At 44.0% G+C, this 26,132-nt stretch overlaps 1 protein-coding gene across 1 annotated transcript; it reads left to right on the top strand.

Moving 5' to 3' along the window:
- Positions 1–5,272: 5,272 nt before the first annotated feature.
- DEGS2 (delta 4-desaturase, sphingolipid 2) lies at positions 5,273–24,971 on the top strand. Its single transcript, XM_032692299.1, has 3 exons — positions 5,273–5,388; positions 15,012–15,754; positions 22,695–24,971. The coding sequence occupies exons 1-3, from the start codon at positions 5,307–5,309 to the stop codon at positions 22,836–22,838; spliced, it is 969 nt and encodes a 322-aa protein (XP_032548190.1). The 5' UTR covers positions 5,273–5,306; the 3' UTR covers positions 22,839–24,971.
- Positions 24,972–26,132: the final 1,161 nt, after the last annotated feature.

The following is a 26,132-nucleotide window of genomic DNA, read 5'->3' as shown; positions in this document are numbered from 1 at the left end:
ATTCTCCCTACACGTCCACACATACACACATAACACACACAGAGCGAGCCATTTTCAAGTGGCTTTTTTTCCTCCACTCAAAGTTTAGTCTCTGACTTCGAGAGGCTGAACAAAGTACCCCTCTTAACCCCGCGTGACTTCTATTGTCAGAAGTGAGCAGCAGCCCTGAAATGAAAGGTTTTAAGTGCATTAGGTTGAAACCTGAGTATCGGGAAATACGTTCGGAAAAAGCAGATCTGCGAGGGTGAGCTGCAGTCTAGAGAGCACTGCCAGACCAGCAATGTACAGTAGTGGGGGCTTTTAGAGGAGAGTTGCATCAATGCTTAGAGGATAAGATAGAAATTCCAGTGTAATCTGGTACCTTTCTTCACAGAACCCAAGTTCTCTCATAATCCTGACACTTGTCGACAGTGAACCCCTTAGATGCTCACATTTGGATAGATTACAAGCGTTGCTGCTTTTTGCCTATAACATTCTTGCTGTGGAATAGAAGTCTAGTTACCACACAGGTGTTTGTACCAGGATCCTAGTAAAACTGTTCCTGAAATGCCAAGATTGCAGGGAGGGCAGCATAAGCTTATCCATGGGATAAGTATTTATGGTGTGTAACAGCAAATACATCTCGTGAGAGAAAGCAATTGCAAATCCTCTGAACAACATAAAGCACTCTGTGGAATAAATTACTTTGCAGAAAGATTGCGATTCTTTGGAAAAGCTGAAAAGCAGGGTCAAATGTATTACGAGAAAAAATATTTACGTAGAAGAGGAAATTGTTTCCATGTGAATTCTGCGGGAGCGGTCTGTCTAAATACATTGTGTACCGGATCACAGCGGCGTCGTTAGTTACAGAAGCGCTGCATTTGTCAGTCTTCAGACAAAATATTTTTGAAAACATTTTGAAAAACATTTTTAAATTCCTTAAGGACATATTTCTAAAGGAAGCGCGAACACTTGGAAGCTACCAAACCAACCGAAGTGAGCGCTTCCTCAGCCATCCTTCCCTTGATTGCCCTTACGTCAGAGAGACGGTCGGGCTTGCTGGGATGAAAGGAAACAGCAAAGAGTCGCTCTCTGAGGCAAAGCGAGGACGGAGCCGAGGCCAAGGCGAGCGGCCACTCCCGAGGAGCGGGGCTGGGGGGTGTCCCTGCCCTGGGGCAGGCAGGGGAGCGGGGCGGGGGGTGTCTGTGCCCTGGAGCGGGGCGGGGGAGCGGGGCGGGGGGTGTCCGTGCCCCCGGGGATGTCCCTCCCCGCCGGCAGCCCGGTGCGGCGGTGCCGGCAGGGGGCGCGCAGCGCTCGCAGCAGCGGGGCGGGCGCTGGTCCGGGGGGATCCCGGCTCCGCTCCCCGCCCCGGGCGCGCCCGCGGTCGCTGCGGGCACTGTCGCGGGCACTGCCGCGGGACGGCGCTCCCCGAGCCCCGGCTGTAGCGGCGCTGTGCCGTGGAGCCTTTGGGCCGCGCAGCCGCCCCCCCGCCCCAACATCCGCACGGCGAAGGGCGCGGATGCCGCGAGTGCCCTCCCCCGCCCGTGCTGCTCTGCTGAGCGCTCCCCGCTGCTCCTGGCCTGCGAAGTGGTCATTCCCACGGTGCGCAGCCCCGCGGGGCCGGCTGCGAGAGGCGAGGAGTGAGCGATGCGCGCCCCGCACAAGTCGGGGAGCTGGCAGAGCTGGCAGAGCTGGCGGCAGGGGAGGAGGGGCGAAGCTGGGCAGCAGTGAGCTCATTTCCTAGGGAGCTGTTTGCTTCTTTGAACTTCACTTCTCGTTTTGGGAGCTCCCAGGCAGAGATGCCATGAGCCAGCTCGCCGAGCGCTGGGCAAACGGGGCTGTTGGGCAGCCTTGGTTTGAACGCGCCATGTTGTATGAAAGGTGAGTTACGCATAATACAAACAAGTCTATCTAATAACCTACCAGTGCCAAAAGAAACATGGTTTTATCGCCCTAATATTCTTTTGCATCAGCTCCTCAGCACTTTTGTTTGGTCAGTTCAACTCACACCTCTGGCATAGAGCTAACCCACTAGAAAGAGAAATCCAGAATGATCCCAGGAAGGGTCAGCACAGGTGAGAGGGGGAAGCAGCAAGTAGGGTTTATTGGCAGATTGTTTCCCCTAAGCTAACTTCGGTGTGTGTGTTGATGACATGGCTCATCTACAAACTGTGCTGCCTATGAAAATTTGACTTTGTTCGATAAAGTATGTCAGGTTGTAAACCTTGGCGCTAGTTACATGAAGTCAGAGCATGACATCCAATTCAAAATGACTGCAAAATATTTTATAAACAAGCAAATACACAGCTGTGTTTTCTTCCAGTAGTGAAGGAAGGTCCAATTTATACAGGCAGAGAAGAAAGCAGGTAATGCAGTAGCTGAAAGTACAAGTCTGTCATGGGATATGGAGCTCTTAGTGCAGAAGAGAAAACACTTTGTTTAGAGATAAAATTGCCAGACAACTTTATTTTAGTTCCAGAACATCAACTTTAACAAAGGTTCGTTGTTGAAAATCAGAAGAAGAGAAGTTAAGGCCTGCACACCAGGGCAGAATTAAGATAACCTCAAACACACAAGCCTGGTCTGCACGCTGGCAGTAGTCACTAGGAGACGTGTGCAGGTGTTACTGCTGTATTTATTCTGTCACCTCTTCTTTCAATGAGCAGAAGGAGGAAGTAGCTGGGTTGTGTAGCAGAAATACATTCATGGTGGAAAAGCAGCTTTGGGTGGAAAAGTATGAGTCTGCCTGGGTGTGTGGAAGGAGGAACCAATATGTCTTGCTTCAGAGCTGTATATCCTAGGTCATGTCCTCTGTGAAGCAAAGGATTTTTGTCTTTTTTACCCTGGGATGCTGGAGGTGAGTGTGATGCATACTTAAAACTATATAAACAAGATATTTTGATGGTACCCTGCACAGAATCAGCAACTGTGCTCTTCCCCTTGAGTGTGTTTGGAATTTCTCTCAGCTAGGCTTGCCAATATTTAGAAATCCTGAACAAATATAGGAAATTGCTGAAGAAAGGAAGGATGCAGCTGAGAGAACCTGACCATGCACATTTGAACTGCCATAAAGTGTAGTGACTGCATGAATCTGTAGAGTTCACAGTCATGATATTCATTAAAAGGGCTATTATTGCTGTGTGACGTTAAAATCCCTACTTTTCCTTTGTGAATGATTGTTACTAGGATGCTGTAAAGCTAAGGATGCCAAAGGTTCAGAACTAGATAATACTTTTGCCAGTTCTAGAAGACGGTCTGAAGCTGGCGTTTCTTGTTTGTCTGGCATCCACAATTACTCTTGAATTAGTATGATTTGTTTGGCTTATTATAGAAATAGAAAGTGTGAAATTCTATTCTCAAAAACAGATGCCAGCTCACTGGAGACAGAAAAGCTTTCTGTTCTTCTCATGTGGTCAGGCCGAGTCTATAGTAATGAGCTACATAAAGGAGATGCTGTTGCCTACAAAGGAGATACTTAAGTTCCCATGCGTAACTTGCAATATGCAATAGCACTATCCTATTGGACAAACTTTTGGGATGAAGTCATATTTGTTTTCTTTGTAACTGCATGGACTGCCTCTCTAATTTGCTTTTTTAGTCACCTTAAGCACTCCTGAGCAGGAAGTGACAGAAGGGTGTCATCACGTTCATAATGTCTTTGGCTTCTCCACCGATACTGTCAACATGCCAAAACGTTTGAGCCAATTAAAAGTTTAGGCTGAGATACCAATGCATTTGCTCTCTGAACAATCAGTTTCTTCTAGAAATGCGTAATATCTTTCACTTGGATTAATAGTCCATTACTGGGTTGGACCGTGCAACTTTGTGGGAGAGCACCTGCCTCGTGCTGGAGTAATGGTGAAAAAAACATTGTTCTTACAGAGAGCTGACCTGTAACAGTAAAGTGGTTAAATTCCTGCTCCTGCTGTGGGTAAAGCTGCTTTCCTTTACACTGTAGTCCTTCCACTCAAAATGCTTTGGACCTTTAATTATTCAGGGGTTTACATTTAGACCATTTCAGGGGGAAAAAAAAAAAAAACCAAACTCAAAAAAGCCTCCTACGGCATTTTGGGTTTGTGGATTGTTTGGTGGTTGTTGTTTTTTAACCCATATGGGACTGTGCTACCAAAAAATCTTAAATAGTTCCAGTAGACTAAAGTAAGTTGTGTTTGTAGGCAACAATTATTGCTGAAAAATATTGATATTTCACATTTTCAAGGCTGCTTTTTCCCCCCTTTTAACTGCCAGCTGTGATAGGCATTTTTTTAGGGTAGGAGGCTGTGAAGGGTGTTAGAGACATTCATATTGAAACACAATGAAACAACATTGCAGCTGATCCATATGTGATGCTGTCGATGGAAGGACTAATGACAGGGATAGTGAGTGAAGATGGACAGCAGGTCAGGTATGGACTTGCAAAAGAACATAGTGGGAACAAGGGCAGCACTTTAATTTTGGGTTGTGTGTGTTTAGAAACATCACTATATAATATGTGTAACTCTGCCTGTGAATCAGAATGGCTAGAGAGGTAAGTAAGGTTATGTCAGTTTTAAGGTTAGCTAGTCCTTTGCCTGGCTTTGTTACCAAGGGAGCAGTGTGATTTCCTGCTGCTCCAGCAGGGACGGTACCTGGGAAATGGGCCGCCGATCTGCAGGGGTGAAGTGTGACACAGCCAAGGGCTGGATTCTACCGGGACAGCTCATGAAGATGTGTCAGGGCGGCAAGGAAATGTGTGTCAGGCGTTGGTCGCATTTGTGCCGTCCCAAGTCTTCCACCCCTGGGAGGAGCTCACACAACTGGGCTTTGCCCTAAGCCACGTTCTGCTTAGGGCCATATCTCTGGATTTATGGCGTTTGGACTACCTTTGCTTTCCAAAAGCCACGTCTGGAAGCGCCCGGGAACCTGCAGCTCTGCAGTTCCCCTTTTGCTCTGAAGCCGTCCCAGGCGGGGATGGATGCAGTGGCTGTGCTGAGCTCCGGTGGTGGCAGCAGCACGATGGGGAACCTGCTGCCCTGCGAACACGCCCACCCCCCCCCCCCACCTCTCCCGCCTGCCTTCGAGGTCCCTGCAGCAGAGCGAACCTCGGCCGCCCGTCCGCTGCACCCAGAGCCAGCCCCGAGGCATCCTCTCTCTCCCGGGTTCCCTTGCACACCTCGGCGGGGCTGTGCAGCTCCCGCGGCTCCTGCACACCCGAGCGAAGCCGCAGCCCCAGTGCCTACCTGCGGGGCGGCGGCGGGCAGGGGAGCCGCCCCTCCTGGGCGCGGAGCTATAAGAACAGCGCAGCTCTATAAGGGCAGCGCAGCGCAGCGCGGGGCGCAGCGGGAGCCATGGGGAACCGCGTCACCCGTGAGGACTTCGAGTGGGTCTACACGGAGCAACCCCATACGCAGCGCAGGAAGGAGATCCTGGGTACGCCGGGGCGCTCGGGAGCGGCCGCCGGCGGGGCGGGCAGGGCTGCGCTCCGGGACGGGGCGGGTGGGGCGAGGGATCGGCGCCAGGTCCGCCTGTGTCGGTACCGAGACCGGCTCGGGGCGGGTGTCCAGACTGTGGAGAGCCACGGCCCGGTGGGCTCGGAGGGGTGTTTCCCCCGAGGGGTGCAGCTCTCCCCCGACTCTCTGCCTTCCGGACGCAGCGGTAAGTCGGCTCACCGGAGGGGCAGAGCTGCGCCCACCTGCCCGCACCGCGCCCTGGTTGCCGTCGGGGGATCCCGGCGGGTGCCAGCCCTTCCCAGGCTGCCCGGACTGCGGGCTGGGAGCCCTCCCGAAGGCACTTGTTCCCAGTATCTTGGGAGCGCAATAAAGTCAACGGGGGTGTGGGTGAGGTTTGCTAGAGAACAATCGCTAGTCTCCCGCTGCTTGTCAGGGACAAGGTGCGCGTCTGTATTTTCGTGTTAACTGCGCACAGGAGTGTGTTGGGTCGGGAGGTTTATTCTGCTTTGGGGCTTTAGGGTATTCTGAAGATCGTTTCAGAGAAGAATTGATAGTTCAGAATTGTTGCAGAGTATTGTTGCGTGTCTCCTGAAAGTACAATTCCAACCTTTTATTAATAAATAAAATTTTTAATTTTTTCCTCAATTTTTATTTGGATGGGTTGGTTGTTCTGTTTTTTCCCCCTCTAATGAGTAGGATAAAGTTTTTAAAGTACTTTTATAAAGAAGGGCACTGGAAAACTTGTGACTGAGTAGCAGCTCAGGGTGCGTATGCATAGGGTATATGCTAATTAGGTGCAGTATTTTAAGTCCTCCACAATCTCATAGATTAATCCAGGATTAATCTAAATTACAAAAACATTTCCTGTATAGTTGCACGGTGGAATATCCTGGTACAGGTTTGAATTACACCCAGGAAAATAATAATTATTTTACTATGTAATCAAGGTAGAGAGTCAAATTATATTATTATAGAAAATGATGCTTCTTGATGTGCTACTCATCCTTTTAGTCAAGGACACTACATTTTGTGAGCTGTGGGTAGAAGTATCTATGGTGGGTCTCTACCCTTACTAATCTTTTACTTTTCTGGTTGTGCTGTAGAATGGGGACTGCAGACCACAATGAAGTTGTATTATGTAAAGAGTACTTTACCCTTACCCTTGCTGCAACAAACTCTTCTTAGGATCTTTCAACTGCACACTTGCAGAGGTTTTACCCACCTCTCCTTTGGGTTCAGAACAAGTGATTGGAATCAAGGTCCATCCTTGCAGCCCCCGCTGTCCCAGCTGTGGGAGCAGAAGGAGGGGAATAGAGAAATACAACATGGGAAGAGAGACATGAAAGATGTGGGCAGAACAATCAAGGCAGAATGGATCATGACACTAGTGTCATGATACCAAAATGTTACCAAAAGTTACTGAAGCTGTCATGGTATCCTGTATGATGCTGGTATCATGGTCCTCACTTGTATTATTCAAAGCCTGAGGATCAGCGAACCCCTAGTACCCAAAGTATGTACTTATCGAAATGTCTAGTGTCCTTTGAGCTGGAGAACACCGTAAGAATCTTACATGCATATGAACAAATATCTGTAAAAGTCCATGTATTTTCTGTTGTTTTATACAGCAATGCCTTGGGGACAACATTCCATGCTGGTAAAGGAAGTATTTCCCTCCAAATAGGTTAATGATTTAGTTGCTAAGCACTGAAACTTGATTGTTCTCTGTTTATGCTGCAGCTTTCTGAAATGTTAGTCTCTCTCAGGCATGGCTACTTGGATTTAAATGCAAGTGGAAATTATCTGTTAAGAAAAATAAAATGAGCAAACTGACAAACACGTAGGGCAGTTTCTTTCTTTGGGTTGTTGCCTCAATGTTCCGATAGAACAACTGAGAGGTAAAAATGGTCCATCACAAAGTTGTGACTTAGTAGCCTAGGTGTCTGTAAGACTTTTGTAGTCAGTGACAACGTGTCTGAAGGAGAATTCCGTGAGTCCAATCTCCCTGCCAAGGGTAGGGACATCTTTCGCAAGGTGAGGTTGCTAACAGCCCCATCCAACCTGACCTAGAACACTTAAGAGGGATGAGCCATCCACAACTCCTGTGGGCACCTTGTTCCAGTTGAGCTGCAGAGCTGTGAGCCGTGTTTATCAACTGGGCTGGCTGGGAGGTAGCTTGTGGCAGGACTTTGTTGCACTAGATGAACCTACCAGAGGTGTGACTCCTAATGGCTATAATTATACCAGCAAATAGATCAAGGTTTTGTGCAAGGGAGAGGTAATCCTTTCTCTGTTATCTCTTTGTCGTATCTTACTCTTAGAATCTAGGTATTAAAATGTAGCTTGTGTTTGGTACTGTCTAGGTGCCAACTGCTTCTAAGTTACGGGGGAGGTCCCTTGCCAAGCTGGCACTTCGACCCATATCACATTGTACGTGTTCCTGAACACGTTATTCACGCTTTTCAGTTTATGAAATGGAACTGTTTCATTGCTATTCTCTCGCCCTCTTGGTTATGAAAAGCCTGTTACTGCCTGGTGTCAGGGCTGAGATTTGTGTAATGCTGCAGTGAGCTCTGTTAGGGAAAGACCTGGCTAAAAACTTCCTGATGGAAGAAAGGTTTTTTCATCTAGATCTGCTTAGCCTTTCTGTATAGTTATAAAAATGCTATTAGAGGGAGATATAGGGTACAACACAGAGGAGATATCTACTTCTAGTAGAAATAGGATTTCTACTTTAGCGTCAGTAAGGATTTTTTGGATCAAAACACTTGAAGAACTATAGTCTTGCACAGTGGCAAGTATTGGTGATTTGTCACTCTTGAGAGATGAAAAAAGCATTGCTCAGATGCAGGTAACACCATAAGCACAAAATGTATGGTTATTTCACCTGCAAACAGTTTCCTAAATGCAAGCAATGAGCAGTATGTTGTGACATGGGAAGCATGCGATCATATTTGTGCCATGGGTTGGATCTAACTTTTTAAAGTTACTGTAGTAAAGTTCTGTTGGTCAGAAAATGTCTTGCCTCACAGGATCCTTAGGGAAGCACCTGTTTGCTGCTGAGGATGAGGGCTTACTCACTGTTGCTCAGGGTAGACCAGTTAGATCTGAATATGATCTAACATATAAGAATAATTAATAATGATATAATTAATTCTTTGCCAAGTTATTTTGGAGTGAAGATGGTGCAAGCATTTTATGTGTGCTTTATTCTGTAGGAAGGCTGAGATATTAGCCTATGAGGAGGGGTAAAACACAATAAAAAAAGCAAAAAATACATTTTGTTTTAGCAGTTATTTGGTCTGAGTATAGCTTTCAGCTGTACCTTATTTAATCTGCTGTTTCTTTCAGCTGTCTCTTCTGTTGCCTATTTAAACCTCACATTTATGAAAATTCTGATAAGTTGTACCTACTGAAATATGCATAGGCATCTCTCCTTAGCTTAAATGAAAGCTCTGAATTACATGTGCTTCTGGCAAAGAAACTGAGTTTGTTTCCCCTTTATTCTGCAGTATGTGGGCTCAGTGCTGCCACTGATGTGTGCTTGTTCTCTGACAAGCACATCCAGAATAGCTGCTATCTCAGTGCTCATGCCAATTCCCTGTGGGCATCACCTATGAAATAAATCACATGAGCAGAAAGTCACTGGTTTAGGCATTTGTAGTCCTCTGTTGAAAATGTATTAAGTGTAACCAAAGGCTTCAGCCTACTCCATATTGTGGGTTGTTGTTTCAGAGGCAGCTAGGAAGTCCTCTTCCTAGCATTCCTACATCCCTTTCCTCTGAACTAGCTAGCAAACAAGTGTAAGCAAGTTTATAGCTGCTGTCATAGTGATGTGCTGACATAGTGATGTGCTGACATCATCTATCTCTGTTGACACCAGCAGTGTGGCACCACTGGGTACTTTCCCTCTGGTGGCACTTCTGAGTGAGCCTCCTCCCTTGGACCAGCCAGCATTAAGCAATTCAGAGGCTTGTGGTTGGCAAGTACAAGATTAAGACATTTTTCCTTGCACAGTGGATATATAAAACTTCAGTGTAATTAGCTGGGCAAAAAGGTTTCTTATTAGCTTGCCTACTGGAGGGATTAGGAGACTATACAGAGCCAGAAGCTTTTGTCATGCCTGTTGTCCTCTGTGTGTCCTGTGTCTTGGTCCACGTATGGTTTGAATTAATCATAGAATAGTTTCAGTTGGAAAGGACCTTTAAAAGTCACCTGGTCCAACCCCCTTGCAATGAGCAGGGACGTCTTCAACTAAATCAGGTTGCCCAGAGCCCCATCCGACCTGGCCTTGAATGTTTCCTAGGATAGGGCATCCACCACCTCCCTGGGCAACCTATGCCAGGGTTTCGCTGCCCTCATTGTAAAAAATTTCTTCCTCATATCTAGACTGAATCTCTCCTCTTTTAGTTCAAAACCCTTGTCCTATTACAACAAGCCCTACTAAAAAGTCAGTCCCTATCTTTCTTATAAGCCCCCTTTAAATATTAAAAGGCAATAAGGTCTTCCTAGAGCTTTCACCTCTCCAGGTGGTAGAGCCTCAATTCTTGACTCTCTCAGCTTTTCCTTACAGGAGAGGTTCTCCAGCCCTCTGACAATTTTTGTGGCCCTCCTCTGGACCTGCTCCAACAGTTCCATGTCTTTCACTGAGGACTCAGGTGTGCTGTCCTGCTTATGAGCATGTTCACGAGCTGAGCTATTATGAGGCAAAACATGGTCCTGCCAGTAAACTGTCTTCTTTTGGTTTGTTAATTTTTTTGGTAAAAATATCAGCTCCAGTATAGGACATGGGGTAGTAAAGCTTACATCCTGTGCCTGGTGTCTCTTATTTGTTCTGGCAGGGACTCATAGTCAACAGAACATAGTCCAGGACAGCAGTGTCACAGAGGTTTTTTTTAACTCTTCTCTTTAACAGAGGTCTTTAACAGACCTCCTAAGTGCCTTATACTGAATGGTATCTCCACTTTGACTATATCTGTATGTTGCACTTGTGGTCAAAATAAAGGAAAATCAAGAAATTAAATTTCTTCTCTTGTTATTACTAGCTTCTTGTGGATGTAGGCAAGGCTGCTGCTCCTTTAAACCTCTATCACTGTCTTTATGGAAAGCTCCTGTTCTTGTTCACTTCCAGATCCCATGTATGCCAAAATGTGCAAGTATAAAGTATGTGATGTCACATCAACAAGAAACTGTGTTTGGTACCATCACTGGGGCTCTTCTGAGTTACCTCAGGAACAGTGTCAGTAGCATGGAGGTTGAGTGAGGGTTCAGAACAAGATATTTGCTGTCTCCTGAAGAGGAGGAACACCAGGACCTGGCAACCAATGGCCTCTCCGGGAACAACTGATCCAGCACTAACTGAGGATCACAGTAGGGCTATGGTGAGTGTTCCTGGATCTCCAGAGAAAAACATCAAGTCAAAAACATGTAGTCAGACTAATTTGTCAGTTTAGAAACTTGTGCTGAGTGTGACCTGCCTCTAGAAATGTGACTGATGCTTACACACAACAGTGTGATCTCTCTGAAATATTAATTCAGTAAATGGGTTGTTTCAGAATTGTGAACGCTTCTGAAAATATTCTTGCAGCATTTATTCTCTCTTGACTGCTGTTCTTTCATCCACACTGTTGTACAAGTGGGAAATGTCTTTCATCATCATGGAGCAGCTTTCAGCTGCTCTGAGGTTATGTATAGAGACTGTGGAGGTGGCTGAGCAGAATTATTAACTACACTTACCTTCTCTGCTAAAGTTCCCATGCTGCTTTTGCAGTGTGCTGACCTGGGAGACAGAAAAGTCCTGCTTCTGCACTGCTGTTTATCTACACCAGTATCCCCACCCTCCAAAAGGCAGTACAATGGATCTGTCTGGACAACTAGAAGCAGCACACGTGGATAAACTGTCGGCCAGGCTGAGCTAATGGACTTTCTCAATAAGCCAGAGGCTGGAAAATGTGCCGTGTAGACACTAGAGTAGCTGGAGCTCTGCTGTTCTCATCGAACTCTAAAGGGCAAAACCTGGTCCCATATAGTCATATAAATTTGTGGGTGTCATGCCCTGTCACAGGGCATGTGTCCACACATGAACTCCAGCTGCCTTATCTAGAAGGGCTGAATCATGAGGTTGTTTTTTTTATCCTCTTTCTGTGTCCTCTCCATGCCATGATTTTGCATAATGAAGAGTTAGCTCTAGATTACATCATGTTTTAGCCCTGCCATCGTGCTTGTTGAGAAGCAATGGACTCTGGCCATATAGAAGCTCATCATTCTTATAATGGAAAAGCTCTCAGGAAGACCAAAATGGAAGCAATACAGGAAAGAGCAGCATGATGAGAAGCTCACTTCAGATGCTTCCTCGTGTGAAACTCCAGCAGTCTCAAGACTGGGGAGTAGGTGTCTGTTTACTTTGCAAAGTGCAATGTGTAGAAAACAAAGGTGGTCTTTACTGGCTGGCTACCAGGGGTCTGATAGTCCTTTGTGCCTCCTGGTTCATCACTGCCAGTAACCCTGCCTCTGATTCTCTGTTTCCTTTTTGACATGCAGATAGGTTATGACTGGTTTGTACAGCACCTACAGTCTTTCAGCTAACTGCAAGGCATGAACGTGAGGGAAAAAGGAGATAAATATTTGTGTTATCACATCTTTGTGTCAGTATGTTATACATAAACTGCAGTCATCAGGATCACTTAATCTGAGAATAAATGTGTCTCACTGAGGAGTGCTTAGCCTCAATTCTATACAGGGTCAGTATTCAACATTCTGCATTTGAAGCACCTCTGAATGAACAGATCTTTGGCAGGCTACTCCACCAGCAGGGCTTTTAGCCTCCAGTGAGCTTACGAGCACCACACCCCTGCCCAAGCCATGATTTCTTCATGGGGAGAAACCTGAGGTCTCTCCATGCCGTGGAAATGGGACAGGTTTATCAGTATTAATGATAAATAGCCACACTACTGTGGTTTGACTAGTATGCAAAGATTAACTGAGGAAAGATTGGAGAGGAGTTAATCATGTGTTGAATTTAATATTAAACCCTAGCAAGTTACTTAATAGCTGTCACCTGTGACAAATGCAACCTGCCTGCATTGCTGCCTGCACACACTGTTGCTGCCTGTTGGCAGCAACTGCTCTGAAATCTCTTAAATGGAATCTGTGGTCCTTGTTGACTGCTACAGAAAGAAATAGGTCCAAAACTTCCATTATTCTCAAATGACAATATAAAGCATCTCTAAGCAATTTTCCCATTCCATTAATTATTTTTTTTTTTTTTGGTGAATATAGAATCATAGAATCAGCTGGGTTGGAAGGGACCTCTGAGATCATAAAGTCCAACCCTTGATCCACTACCAGCACGGTTACTAGACCATGGCACTAGGTGCCACATCCAGTCTCATCTTAAAAACCTCCAGGGGTGGAGAATCCACCACTTCCCTGAGCAGCCCATTCCAATGCCTGATTACCCTTTCCGTAAAGAATTTCTTCCTAATATCTAACTTAAACCTCCCTGCCAGAGTTTAAGACCATATAGCCTTAATTTGACCAAGCTGATCAACAGATCTGGTTGTTTTACATTTCTTCATCTCTTTTTTTCACTTCAGTAACTTACATCTACCAGCTGTGCAACTGAACAATTGAGGTGGTTTGATTTATTAAAGAGTTTTCTGGGTTCTGGACAGAGGCCCCTAAGCAGGAGATTAATTAATTATATAAAATTGCATATCTTTAACAGTCTTTCTGACCAGGTCATTATATCAAGTGTTTCTTTAGAGTGGACTTTGAATAAGCAGCACTTCATGTAGAATTTTGGTACATATTCAGGTACTAGGGAACAATTTTTAGCATGTTAATTTTTCTAGTGTGAAAGCTATAATTTTAAAAAACTGTGAAAACAAGAACGAAAGCAAAACAGCAAAACAGAAACCCTTTGGACTTTCCTGAGATTTTTATCAAAAAAATTTGACTGACTTTAGAAAGATACGAACTTTTACTAGAGATTTCCCACCACTTAGAAAAATCTCTCTTTTGCCTGAATACTCCTCATGGTGAATTGGCCCCCTTGTCCTCACAAGAAGAATTGGGAATATCTCTTTTCTCACCATCTTCCACAGCACTTGTCTAGTCTTTATTGTCCCTAATCTCTGTCACGCTGAGGTGAAGCTGGCTAACAGGCTCAAAGGTTGTTGGAATGGTTACAAAGCATGACCACATCAATCTGCTTCCTTAAGTAGTACTTCATCTCTCTGAAACTTCAGCAAACTTCTCAGGTTTCACTTCTACAAAAGTCTTCTCTGCATTCAGCACTCCATACCTGCCACTGTTTTCAAGGTCACATAAACTACGTGTATTGTCTCCAGCATTTGTTTATAGCATATACAGCTGCATAGATGCTGGTCATTGTAATCTGATTTTATTGCATTGGTGTTATACTGTGACACTCAGATGTTGTTTACTTTTCTATGCATAAAACAGGCCTATCAAACTTACAGGACACACTGTGTAACCTCAGGGTTCAGAGCGAGTGACTTGTCTACGCACTTATCTGTGCGTAATTTTTGAGAAATGCAGAGTATGAGTTAAAGGAGGGAGGTCAGTAGGTAGGTAAAAGTCATAAAACAGTGGAAAAAATTATGTGCAAGTTAATACTAGGAGTGAGAAGTGTGGATTTGTAAAGAGGAGATGTGTATCAATGAACAGCACCTAGAGGATAAGCTGTACTCTGTATTTTCTTTCTTTTAAAAGGAATATGAATGGCTGCTGGAACCAAAGATAAGTAAGCTAGTCCTGGCCTGATGTGAGTCAGACCTGGCAAGCCTAGCCCATGTCTCTTTGACACTGCAGTAGTTGTGAGACCTCATGAAGCTGTTGTGTGATTATCTTGTGGCTTTTATGCCTGCTTTTGGTATGTGACTTGGGAACAGGCTGAGGAATGGGAACAGAGAAAAATTTTCTGTGTCTTACAAAATCCTGATAATATTACTGACTTTATTGTGATGTTACCATATGTGAAGAGTTGTACGTGTTGTGAGCACTGGTAAACACTCAAATAATTAGGAATTTTTTTTTTAAATGCTGCATTTGTCATCTAACCACAGAGCAAAACCTGGTGAGCCTGTTGCTTGGCTGTCTTTCCTCTGCTAATATGTTTGAAGCAGCAGTGTGAAAAGGGCTATGAAGAAGACAGTTGTATCCCTTTTGTGGAAAAAAACATCTGATCTGAGCAAAATACAAAAGGAAGTAATAAACTTGACAGAAGGTGCTTCTTAGCGCTTAAATCATGTGGGTTTTGGCATACTAATAATGTGAAGAAATACTCATTGTGGTGAAGGCACATGATGCCACAGATTGACCATCAGGGTATTTTTTTTTTATATGTCTGTATATATCTATATATATCGATATCAATCACAATTGGACATGATGCTGGAAGTGGGAATAGAGCCCATATGTTAGTAAAGCCTTCATCATAGTGGCAACTCTACTTTCGAATTACGATTTCATAAAACTAGAGCCTGAAATATAGTGTGATAAGAACAGAGAGTCCCAGTGGTGATTGTGTTTACCTAACCATGATCTACTGAAGTTTTTCTCTGCATTTTTTTTTTTTAGCAAAGTATCCGGAGATCAAGACTCTGATGGGACCTGATCCACATTTAAAGTGGATTGTATCTGGAATGGTTTTCGTACAGCTTCTGGCATGCTACCTGGTGAAAGATTTATCTTGGAAATGGATTTTCTTCTGGGCTTATGGTTTTGGGGGTTGCATCAACCATTCGCTGACCTTAGCCATCCATGATATTTCACACAACGTCGCCTTTGGGAACAAGCAGGCCAAGTGGAACCGGTGGTTCGCAATCTTTGCCAACTTGCCGATTGGCATCCCTTACTCTGCCTCCTTCAAGAAATACCACATTGACCATCACCGGTACCTGGGAGGGGACAGCTTGGATGTGGACATTCCCACGGACTTTGAAGGCTGGTTTTTCTGTACACCCCTTCGGAAACTGCTTTGGCTTATCCTCCAACCTCTGTTCTACAGTCTGAGGCCACTGTATGTGAACCCCAAAGCGATTACACAGATGGAAATTTTCAATGCTCTTGTACAGTTTTCTGTAAACCTTATCATTTACAACCTTTGGGGACTCAAACCTGTTGTTTATTTAATAGCAGGTACGCTTCTTTGCTTGGGTTTACATCCCATTTCTGGGCACTTCATAGCAGAACACTACATGTTCTTAAAAGGGTATGAGACATACTCTTATTATGGACCTCTGAACTGGCTCACCTTTAATGTAGGATACCACATGGAGCATCATGACTTCCCCAGCATTCCTGGATGCAGATTGCCCATGGTAAGTGTGGCATAAGTATGCATGAGTTAGATTTTTATAAAAGCTGCTAAACCACCCCGAAGAAAACACTCCAAATCATAGCAATTGATCAATTTAAGAAAAAAAAAGGAAAAAAAAGAAGAAAGCTTTTTGGATTTCTAATTAATTTTAAGCCAGAGATTGAGAGAAATGGCTGTCAAACTGCTGTAATATTTAGTTTATTTGATGCAAACTAGAACATCTGACCCTCAGAGGGCTTGAGAAATACTTTTTGCATGATAAAATCCTCCAACAAGGCTCTAAATTTCTCCATTTACATCTCTCAACCAAGAAGTTGCAACTCTGAAAGTTTAAAGGCCCATCTAAAGGGAGACAGGTGGCAATTACTAGTTGAAATTTGTCTAATAATCAATCTGCTACCTATATTGCTTGATTAACATCAAAGAGAAGCTTTTCTATTTTTGAGATGACATAAGCATTGGGGCATGTTCCAGCCTGACACAAATGGCTCTAGAAAACAAAGCCCTGCTCTCCATGAGTCGTTTTAGCTCTGCTGCCCCACCCACAGAAACTGAAGAGGCCTGGTCTGTCATTGGGAAAGTGCTGTGGCTTTCCTCCTTTGAAAGGCAAACCCCTTTTTGCGTATGTTTTATCAGCTGTGGGAATCAAATTTGCAAAGCCCAGGTGTCTAGGAAAGCTTTTCAATCTCCCTCCAGGTATGTAGCTACTCTTGTGTGTTTTAATACAAGGGTTCCACAGCAGGTGCTCACAGGATTAGAGGTACGTGACTTCGGAGTATTACTCCTGCATATAAATTCTCTGGCATGGTAGGAAGGAAACATCTTCTGTCTCTGGGCTGATGCAAAGCTGGGGACTACTACTGCAGTATCCTCATGAGGTGGAGGTAGAGCTGGGGAGTCTGAGGTTCAGTAGCTGTGACCTCCCCGCTACTGAATAGGATGTACAACTTGTATGATGGTATATCCAGGCAAACCCTGCTGTACGGAGTAACGTTCTTCATCACAGAAGTGCTGTCTGAGAAGAGATTCAAATCAAGGGGAGGTTTTCTTGTGGCGTAGAAGAGAGTGGGAAGCCTCTATAGTTCTGCCTGCAGTTCTGTTTTCATTCACCATTTTTGCTGCTGGAGGTCTGTCCTGGAGGAGCTGCCTCTTCCTGGTGAGGCACAGAGCAGCTGGTACAGCAGCCCACACTCAGATGTGAAGTTCTCCTGTCAGGCACTCCCATCACTGATACACCTGATAGTTCAGCTGGGAAGTGCATGGGCTTAGCTTTAGTTTCAAATGTTCAAACTTATCAGATAGGCTTAGATCCTTAGATTACTGAAATGTAAATAGAGAAAGAGAAGAAGGTTAGCTCTGTATCCTGCACAAGGGAGGTGAGTGACTAATTGAACTTGCTGGGACTGTTGCTCCAGACCTGACTGAGACCTGAAAAGCTCTTCTCCACCCACACCACAAATAGTTCAGCCTAATTCCTTGAGGCAGTGCAGCAGCTGGAAGTATCTGCCCTCCCATGTAAAGAAGATAGAGCTACTAGTTGAATTTCATGGGCTTCTGTTCATGTGTGTTTTGCTCTTTGGAGAAAGAGAGGCTTGTCCTGCTGTTGGAGGACACACCAGACTTGTCAATCACTGTTACCTTCTAGAATTATATTGAAAACTAGAAGTCTTTGACAAGTGATTAATTATAGTTAAATATTCTATCAAAAAGTGAAAATTCTTTGGCAAAACAGTTACTGTAGAAAATCCTTTGTCCATTAAAATAAGTTGATTACTCTTTTCTGCAAAATGAGAAAAAAAAAATCTCTACCTCTTTGGTGGAAAGAAATAAGGAAACAGATCCTTGCTGCTTAGCTTTCAACCTTGAACTTCATAATGGGTAAAAAACCTCACCTTGCTCTATTCTACTTAACCTCCCAGCAAATTCTTCGCTCAGCAAAGGTCTAGTTTTTTTCAGATCTTGTCTTTTAGGCACTTGAACTTGTAATAATTGAATTGTGTAATATGGATGACCTCTCAGTGAGGCTATTTTTATTTTTAATCATTGACAAGTAGAAAGAAGAATAAAGATCTTTATTTGGTTCCTGCATGATTGAGAGCAGGGGAGAAATAGGATTAGAGAATAACTGGATCTTAATCTTGGAAAGTAACTAGCTCTTCAACTTGCTTATCAAGAAAGGAAATTCAGCTTTGTCCTTTGTTACAGGTGTGTCATTCAGAACATTCTGAGTAATGTGTTTGCTGCTGGAAAGACCTTTACCCTAGGAGTATGACAGATTTGAAAGAGGAATAATCAGGCTGCTCTCATAAGCTTATGGATATTAAAGATGAGTGACATGGGTGTGCAGTAAGAAATTGTCTCTCTAGTATAATAAGAGATTACACAAGAGACCATGAAATTTAACATGGTAATGAAGGACCTGCTCTAAAAAAACCTACCCCTATAGACTTAGAACTAGTTTAGTCTTTGCATGAAGCCTTATAACTATAAAACATTGCATTATTCACCAAAAGATCCATTCTTCACTATATGAAGGATTGAATATACTTATGGAGACAGGAGATTGGAGACGGAGCAGGAACTCAGTACTGATCTTAGAAGCTGCAATAAAAGTGGCAGTGTTACCAGAGGCAAACTAGTTACTCATTAAGCTTGTGGGAAAAGGAAAAGACATGGTATGAAACCAGATTTATTGGACAGACAAGACTGGAAAACATGGTAGATGTGCTGGGTTTGAATTGCAGATTTCATTAACCCTGCAGTGCCCAGGAGGGCTGGCTTGAGTGCCCCTCCAGCCCCTGGTGGGGTTATAGGACTGTAGAGGGAACTCCTGTAATATGCCTTCTAGAATTCTAAACATAATTCTACAGTTTCATGTTGTATGGATCTCTAGTTTCTGTATAGCCCCAGGACAAAGAGTCTATAACAACTGTGCTGAAATACTAGGCTAGGTTTAACTTTTGTGCCTATCAGATATGATGGAGTAGGATTGGGGTCCTGTCAATGTGCTCTACAAGCACAAAACCAGAAGCAAAGTTTCAGTCTAAAAGATGTGATTTCTTACCCTACCACCTTGACTTATTTGAAGAAAAGCCTCAATATACCAGGTGCTAAGTGCCTAGTAATTGTCTTGCAGACTTTGTGATCTCTTGTTATCCTTCCCTGATAACTTCCATTCACAAACTAGCAATCACTTAAGACTTACAGCTGAGATCTGTAAGGAGGAAGGATGGGAGGAACTGAAGGAAAGGGACCATCTACAGTACAATACAGAGAGCTTGAGAAGCAGGATTTAGGAATACTTTGTCACAGTGCCATCCTCTTTTAAGACAATCTATGATCTGGTTGCAACACTTGCTACCTGAAAATTGCCATCCTCAGGTTTTGTACTGCACCCAGAATCTGACACAAAGGGTGACTTTTCCAGCCTCAAACATACTTAATAGATATAAAGTCATAGAATCATAGAATCCTTAAGGTTAGAAAAGATCTCCAAGATCATTGAGTCCAAACTTGGACTGAATATCACCATATCAACTAAACTGTAGTACTTAGTGCCACATCAAGTCATTTTTTGAACAGTTCCAGGGATGGTGACTCCACCACTTCCCTGGCCAGCCTGTTCCAATGCTTGAGAACTTTTTCAGCAAAGAAATTCTTCCTGATATCCAGCTTGAACCTCCTCTGAAACAGCTTGAGGCCATTTCCTCTTGTCCTGTTGCTGGTTGCCTGGGAGAAGAGGGCAACCCTCACCTTGCTACAACATCCTTTCTGGTAGTTGTGGACAGTGATAAAGTCTCCCTTGAGCGTCCTTTTCTCCGGGATAAACAAACAGCAGCTTCCTCAGCCACTCCTTATATGATATTGCATTTAAAAGGGAATCTGCATTAAACCCCAATTACTTTCTGCCCTTCCACCACCCAGATTTTCTGGCAGATAAGGAGATAATTCTGTTTTACATATGGAGATGCTGAAAGAAATTACAACAAATGAGATGTTTTTGTTGGGAAACTTTTGCGGATCCATTATACAAGAGAAACCACTTTTAAAATTCTTTTCTGCCACATGATAGCAAAATGGGAACAAATTTCCTTGTCTTTTCCATAGGAAAATCTTTCAGAAGTCCTCCCTCTAACTGCATTCATTAAATTTTCTCTTTTCTCCAATCCTTACTGCAGTTTACCCTCTCTTCTCCAGTGTTTCTGAATGTTTCATACAATTGTCCTGCCCAGAGCACAGGGACCTTGCCAGTGGTGCAAGTGGTGCCTGCCTTGCTGCACAAGGTGCTGCTGGACATGAAGCCAAGCAGAGCCAAGAAACACTTCATGTAGGTGTGAATCACTGTCCTACTGCTGATCTGGGGTGACACGCTCCAGTGCAAGCCCTTGGTCATCTCTTGTGACCTCCTCATTCAAAATGAGCTACCACCACGCTCTGTGGGAAGGTGCTGAACAGGTACCCTTGCTGAACAAACAACTGCTCCACCACCTGATGCTGGCCAGCAGCTTGCCAGCCATAGCTGGGCTGCCTGCCTCCAGCATATGGTGTGTAGGATCTCCTTTAAAATTTACTGCTGGGTATTTTGATTAATCATCTTAATTGTCAAAGAATACTTGTATTCTAGGTGCCTCTTTTAAATCTGTAATACAACTGCACGATATGTGTATGGAATATATTGAAGTGCAAGTTTTCAGACATACATGTTGTGTTCACCTGAGCTCTTCAGGAGTATGCCCAGACTACACTGCTGCTCACGTTTGTAGAAACTATTGGGCTGAATGTAGGCAGGCTGTTTGTTGGCCTCTTCTCTGAGCCATCTTTTCCTACATTGTCGCTGGGGTCATTTTTAGTTAGCCTGTGGAGCCAGAGGACACAGCTGCTGCCTGAGACATTTTTCCTAGGAAGTGAATTGGTTCCTATGGATTTCCAGCCTTCCACTTCCAAGGGGCAATACAGAAACACTTCATGAAGCTGAAGCTCTTGTAGTGGTCAGAATTTAACATCAAGAGCTCTGCACAATAATGTTAATAGCTGAGAAAACATGTCTGGTTCAGAAGGCAAGAAATATATGGGGGCTTTGGAGAAGAGGGGAATGGTAGACTCACCATATGAACTTGACTAGCATAGGTGAGGGCTGAATTACTGTTGAAAGTCAAAATTCAGGCAGAACTTCTAAAATGGAGGTAGGAGGGAAGGTCCAAGCAGCAGTATGCTAGGGAATGACCATATCAGAGCTGTAGTGAAGCTTTTGGGGCTGGGTATCTGAGACCCCCTTTATGGTTGCATCACGCCTCCTGAGTGGCCTTCATTCAAGGGAGCTTACTGTTAAGTAGTGCTCCCTCTAATTTTCTGGCTATTCCTTTTGCCACCTGGGAAAAGGGAGGATATAAACCCACAATAAATTATTTCTGACTGTGGTTACAGAAGGAGCACAGGGAACTAAATCTGCATCTCCAGAGATGTTACCTGCTGCCTGGAAGTCACCTTTCTTCCAGTCATTAACAAATACCTTTAAGGGGAAATCCTGATATTGTCTGAATCCCATTGAAAATTAATTACTTTTGAAGTACAAAGTAACACTTTAAAGCAGGACAGAGGGAATTATTAGGAAGTCAGAGGTATTCAGTGAAAGACAGAATACAGTCAGACCTGAACTGAATCTTCCATGTCCAGCACAGCACTACCATGCCACCAGCACAAGGAGTGTGCAGGGCAGAGGTTCTTAATGACTCTTGTATGTTACCCAACCTACCTCACAGAGGAGTGTCTACCAGGAAGCTGAATTAATGACATAATTAGCAGTGAGCCATACTGGCTTATAATTTAACTTTTGCTGGGATTCTTACCTTTTCACAAGCAGTCACAATTCTGTGTTAAGATTCCACCATTACACCTCGGGTGCTGATGAGACCTTCCTGCCGGGTGACAGTTTCTCTGTAACCCTTTTTGTCTTCACTGGAACTCTGCACTGTGCTCGGCATAGCTGGCTTTAAAATTCTGCTGGGTTTTTAAAGAGAGAAGTCACGCTGTCCAGCAAGACAAACTACTCTATTCTAGAGCTTTGTTTGTCTAGGAGGTGGAGCTGCAGTAAAAACACGCCCAAGCAGTTAGGTGCAAGTGTATGATAGTTAACAGACTGCTGCTTTGTGTGTTCAAAAAGCAGAGCATCTCGGTGGAGCAGGAATAATAACTAATAACTGATAACCTGGGAATCCTCATAGTCCCCTGAACCTGCCAACTTTGAAACCTCTTTGTCCTCTGGTTCTGGCCTTACTCCCACTACAAGCACCAGTCCAATGATGCACAGTGCTTCTCTGATGGCAGCAGTCTTAACATTTGGGGATTTGTAACAGGGATGAAATTTTATTAGATTTACGATCTACTGATGAATCTTGCAGCATTTTTAATGCCAAACTGAGGAGAACAGACCATCCCTGTGATTTCCTCTGCCTGCTGGAGGAACCTGTCTTGGATTTGCATCACAGTAGCAAAATGGAGGGAAGAAAATGAAGTGTAGGCAAGACTGTATCTGGTATTTTCTCAGTTGGTAATTCTCTCTTACCCAGAACCCTCAACAGAAGGCTATTACAAGTGGCAAACAGGGCTTTAAATACAGTGTGTTGGAGTCTTGGCAATTGATTAGGTGGATGAGGCATCTCACTGTGGAGATCCCACCACTTCCAAAATGAGACAAAATAGTTCTGACTGAAGGCAGCGATCCCACATCTTTCAAATTCTGACACTGTGAGGCAAAACTTGCATCAGAAATCTGCAAGTATCTAAATGCATTTAACTACATCTCATTTGGCTGAACTTCAGAAGCTCACAAGCAATAACAGGTAACTTCAGGTTATGGCTGTGCTATCAGATCTGAATGTGAAGGCTGAAACACATCTGACACTGTGCAACTAAACAGCTCGTTCTCTCTCTTCTTCTTCCAGGTGAAGAAGATTGCAGCGGAGTATTATGATAACCTCCCACATCACCAGTCCTGGATTCGAGTTCTGTGGGACTTCGTTTTTGATGACTCTATTGGTCCTTACTCAAGGGTTAAGAGACTGTGCAAGCTGGCAAAGGAAAGCTAACGGGCTGGTCCGCCTGTGGCAGTGGGGTGTGTTTTTCCACACTTGACTTCAGTTTTCACATGACTTCAGTTTTCTGCGGAAATAGGAGGATCTCTGTGTGTGGTGAATTAATGTTGGTGCATGCTGCTTAGACCAAGAGGATGAGTGTGATAATTAAGCAATTGAATGCACTATTTTAGACTACTGATACTTTTTAATAAAGGATGTTTGTATATGTAACCCTCAGAAACTAGGTTAGAGTGAATTATGATCAGGTGAACCTCTGGTCTAGGCTTTGAATTAACTTCCTGGGGCACACATGCCCAAGCCTGAGTTTTGGCCTGGTCTGCAGTGGAGAATGTTTGCTGTGTGTTACATGTGACCATGTGTGTGTATAGTTGAGGACTAGTTTCTCTCGATGCCAGATTAGAAGTGGATGCTCTGCGTGCACAGGACTGTGGAAGCAGGGAGGACTGGCATGCAGTAGTAAATGACACTCTCTGGAGAACACAAGGGTGCCTTTTGCTCAATGTCTTGTCTAATCTAATAATCTTCTGATAATTGCTAGTAACAGAGATTTTGTATATGCAATGAAATATGTTTATATTTTTGTATATTTGTATCATTATTTTAGTAGCTGCTCTTTGATCTTTATTCCAGGGATTTGTCTAAACCTTTTCTGAATGCATTTCCATGAGGATCTAATACTCACTGTAGCAAACTGACAGATCTGAACTGTGGCAGGGAGAAATCCTTCCTTTAGTCTTCCACCCGCTGCCCTGAGCAGCAGCATGGATGTGCCTCTGGAGGAACTGCCTGGTCCTTTCTCATTCACCTTTTCAACTGTATCCATAACTTCATGTTTCTCATGCATTTCCCCACTGTAAGTCCTTCTGGGAATGGAGAGTTTCTAGTTTTAATTGTTCCTTGTCAAGATTGTTAGCACTCCAGATCACCCTTCTTGATCTGCTCTGTATTATACCCCTCTCTGTGCATAGGATTTAGGAAGGTCTGTCAGTGAAGATGTAGAGATGCTATGGTGGTATTTGTTCCTAACTGCTTTCGTAACAATGGTAATTTTTTTCCTCTGTCATTCAAGGGGCACTGACTTGGCATTTGGGAAGCATATGATACTCCAGCTATATAAAATTGTCACTGATGGTGTTAAGAGGATGGAATGCAGAGATGGGGCGGTTTATCTCCCTACATCTCTTACTTGGTGCTATTGACCTTCATCTGTCATTTCTGCCCACTGGAAGACACGAATCTTCCTGCCTGTCCTCTCCAACAGTAAACTTGTGGCTATCCTCAATAATTCCCTGTCATCAAAAACCTTAATCAACATACATTTCTCTAAGCAGAACGATATCTTGGGAGTCAGGAATTCAGATGTTCAGATGCCATCTAGTATCTTCCCATCACCCTGGAAAGCTGGCAAAGTATTTCTTTCCTTACTAAGTGGTTAAAAGAGAGATCTGTATAGGTGCTCTTGCCTTCTAGCCCCCTAACAGTTGGGTTTTTTTCTTCTGGAAATCCATGGCTGTAACAAAGAAAAGGATTATTGTGCAGTCTCATCAGTCTCTCAAATTAGACCTGGAAAGCCTGATTTCCTCAATAAACACAATTTTGTTCCCTGCTCCAGAAGCACTGTATCCAGTGAGCCAGTGTCCATTCACTAGCCTGGCATACAGCCAAGCTAGCCTGCTGCAATTTGGGTTCCTCCTCCTCCATTTCCCCTTCCTTCATTTTTCTCACCCATCTGATTTTGGCAAATGGGTAAATAAATATCCTGATATGCTCAGCAGAGCAAGATCCTTTGTAATACAGGGCTGAATACCAGTTTATTCACAGATATGGTTTTGTGCTTTTGGATAAGAAGAACTGGGCTTCCTCAGTGAAGAACATAGTTGTCATTATGTCTTAATTATTAAAGCTGCTTTTCTCCCAAAGGAAGAGGTGTTTATGTGGGAACTTCCATTACCTTATTTGTATCAGTGCTTATGTCAGGGAACCTTAGTTTTTTATTAATTTACTTCAGTGCTGCTGGCACTCTGATCAGGTATTCAACTTTCCCATGTCCTTAGCAGCCGTTCCTCAACTCTCTTGTCCAACGTAGCAAGTTAATATAAAAACCACAATAAAGATTATGCTATCTTCTTTGATTTGACTTTTGTCCTTATCCTCTTTGATGAGTGACCTTATGCTGTTGTTCCCTTACTCAGCTGTTTCATGATGCAGTCACTTATGTGGTGTATGGATTACTAGCCTAGCCTGGCGCAGAGGCTGTGATGCAAATAGGGGCCAACCAAAATTGTCAACTGCTTCTTAACCTGCCTCCCATCAGTATTTCCATCATGGTCCCAGCTTGCTTAGCCTGGGCAGCCCCACAGCCCTCCTGATTGTCACTGTCCATCTCAGCAGGACTTTGAAGTGGCTGCAGTGCCTGCAGATGTGCAGTGTGAGCTGAGTTCCAGTGTGTGTGGGTACTGCTGGAGAAGGCTGTGATCCTGTCCTCTCCATGGGCAGTAATGTTGGCAGAAGTTTTTTTTTTTCCATAACCACAGGGCATATGGGTCTGTGTAAAAAGTACATCAGGGTTGTGTATAGTTTTATTCCCTTTGCTTAAAAATTGATCCAGATCTCCTTCACGGTGTGGGCACACTAATGCTCTGGTAAGAAGGAACTGTATGACAGGTCAGAGTGGAGATTAATTTCCCCTTAGATTTCTGCTATGTAAAATGCCTCTGTTCTGCCCTGTAGCAGTGGCTCAACAAACCCACTCTAAAAGGACACCCTTCTCTACAGAGGCAACTGGCAAACCGAATTACTGTCTGGGAGAGGGAAGTCCTCTGGCAGTGCCACTACTGAAAATAAGCCACTTTGTGCATCCCTCACATTGGAGTTGTAAGTCACTGGTGACCAGCACAGTGCTTGTGATGCCAGGACTACTCCCCTGCCCGTCTGCCAAGATTCCCCTTCCACCCCTCACACCTTGCTCCCACTGTTATTAAGTGGCCTTGTGCAAACTTCAGCTTATTATGTCTTAATTATACGAGGCCTGCAAAGGTGGAGGAAGAAAGAAAAAACCATTTACAGTAGCTGGCTGATGTTAACAGAGGGGCACAACATATCCAGGCTGCACACTCAGCCCAAATTACAACATGGTTATTACTGACCTTAGGCATAATGCCACATTCCAAGGGAAAATGTGAACTGTGCCAGGCACCAACTTCCTGCAGCTTAATTAGGATTATGGGACAGTTTCACAGAATGGTTGTGATCTAAGAGGCAGCAGTTTTGAAAAGGGCTTGCCAT

The sequence above is a fragment of the Chiroxiphia lanceolata genome, chromosome 6, assembly GCF_009829145.1.
Source record: "Chiroxiphia lanceolata isolate bChiLan1 chromosome 6, bChiLan1.pri, whole genome shotgun sequence".
Taxonomy (NCBI): Eukaryota; Metazoa; Chordata; class Aves; order Passeriformes; family Pipridae; genus Chiroxiphia; species Chiroxiphia lanceolata.
Note: the sequence above shows the minus strand (reverse complement) of the source record. Positions and strands in the feature narration are given on the sequence as shown.

What these genes read in the sequence shown, in the direction of transcription:
- DEGS2 (XM_032692299.1), top strand. Translation starts at nt 5,307, where the DNA reads ATGGGGAACCGCGTCACCCGTGAGGACTTCGAGTGGGTCTACACGGAG. An exon ending in GCGCAGGAAGGAGATCCTGG is followed by an intron (nt 5,389 to 15,011) that starts GTACGCCGGGGC and finishes TTTTTTTTTTAG; the next exon opens with CAAAGTATCCGGAGATCAAG. An exon ending in CTGGATGCAGATTGCCCATG is followed by an intron (nt 15,755 to 22,694) that starts GTAAGTGTGGCA and finishes TTCTTCTTCCAG; the next exon opens with GTGAAGAAGATTGCAGCGGA.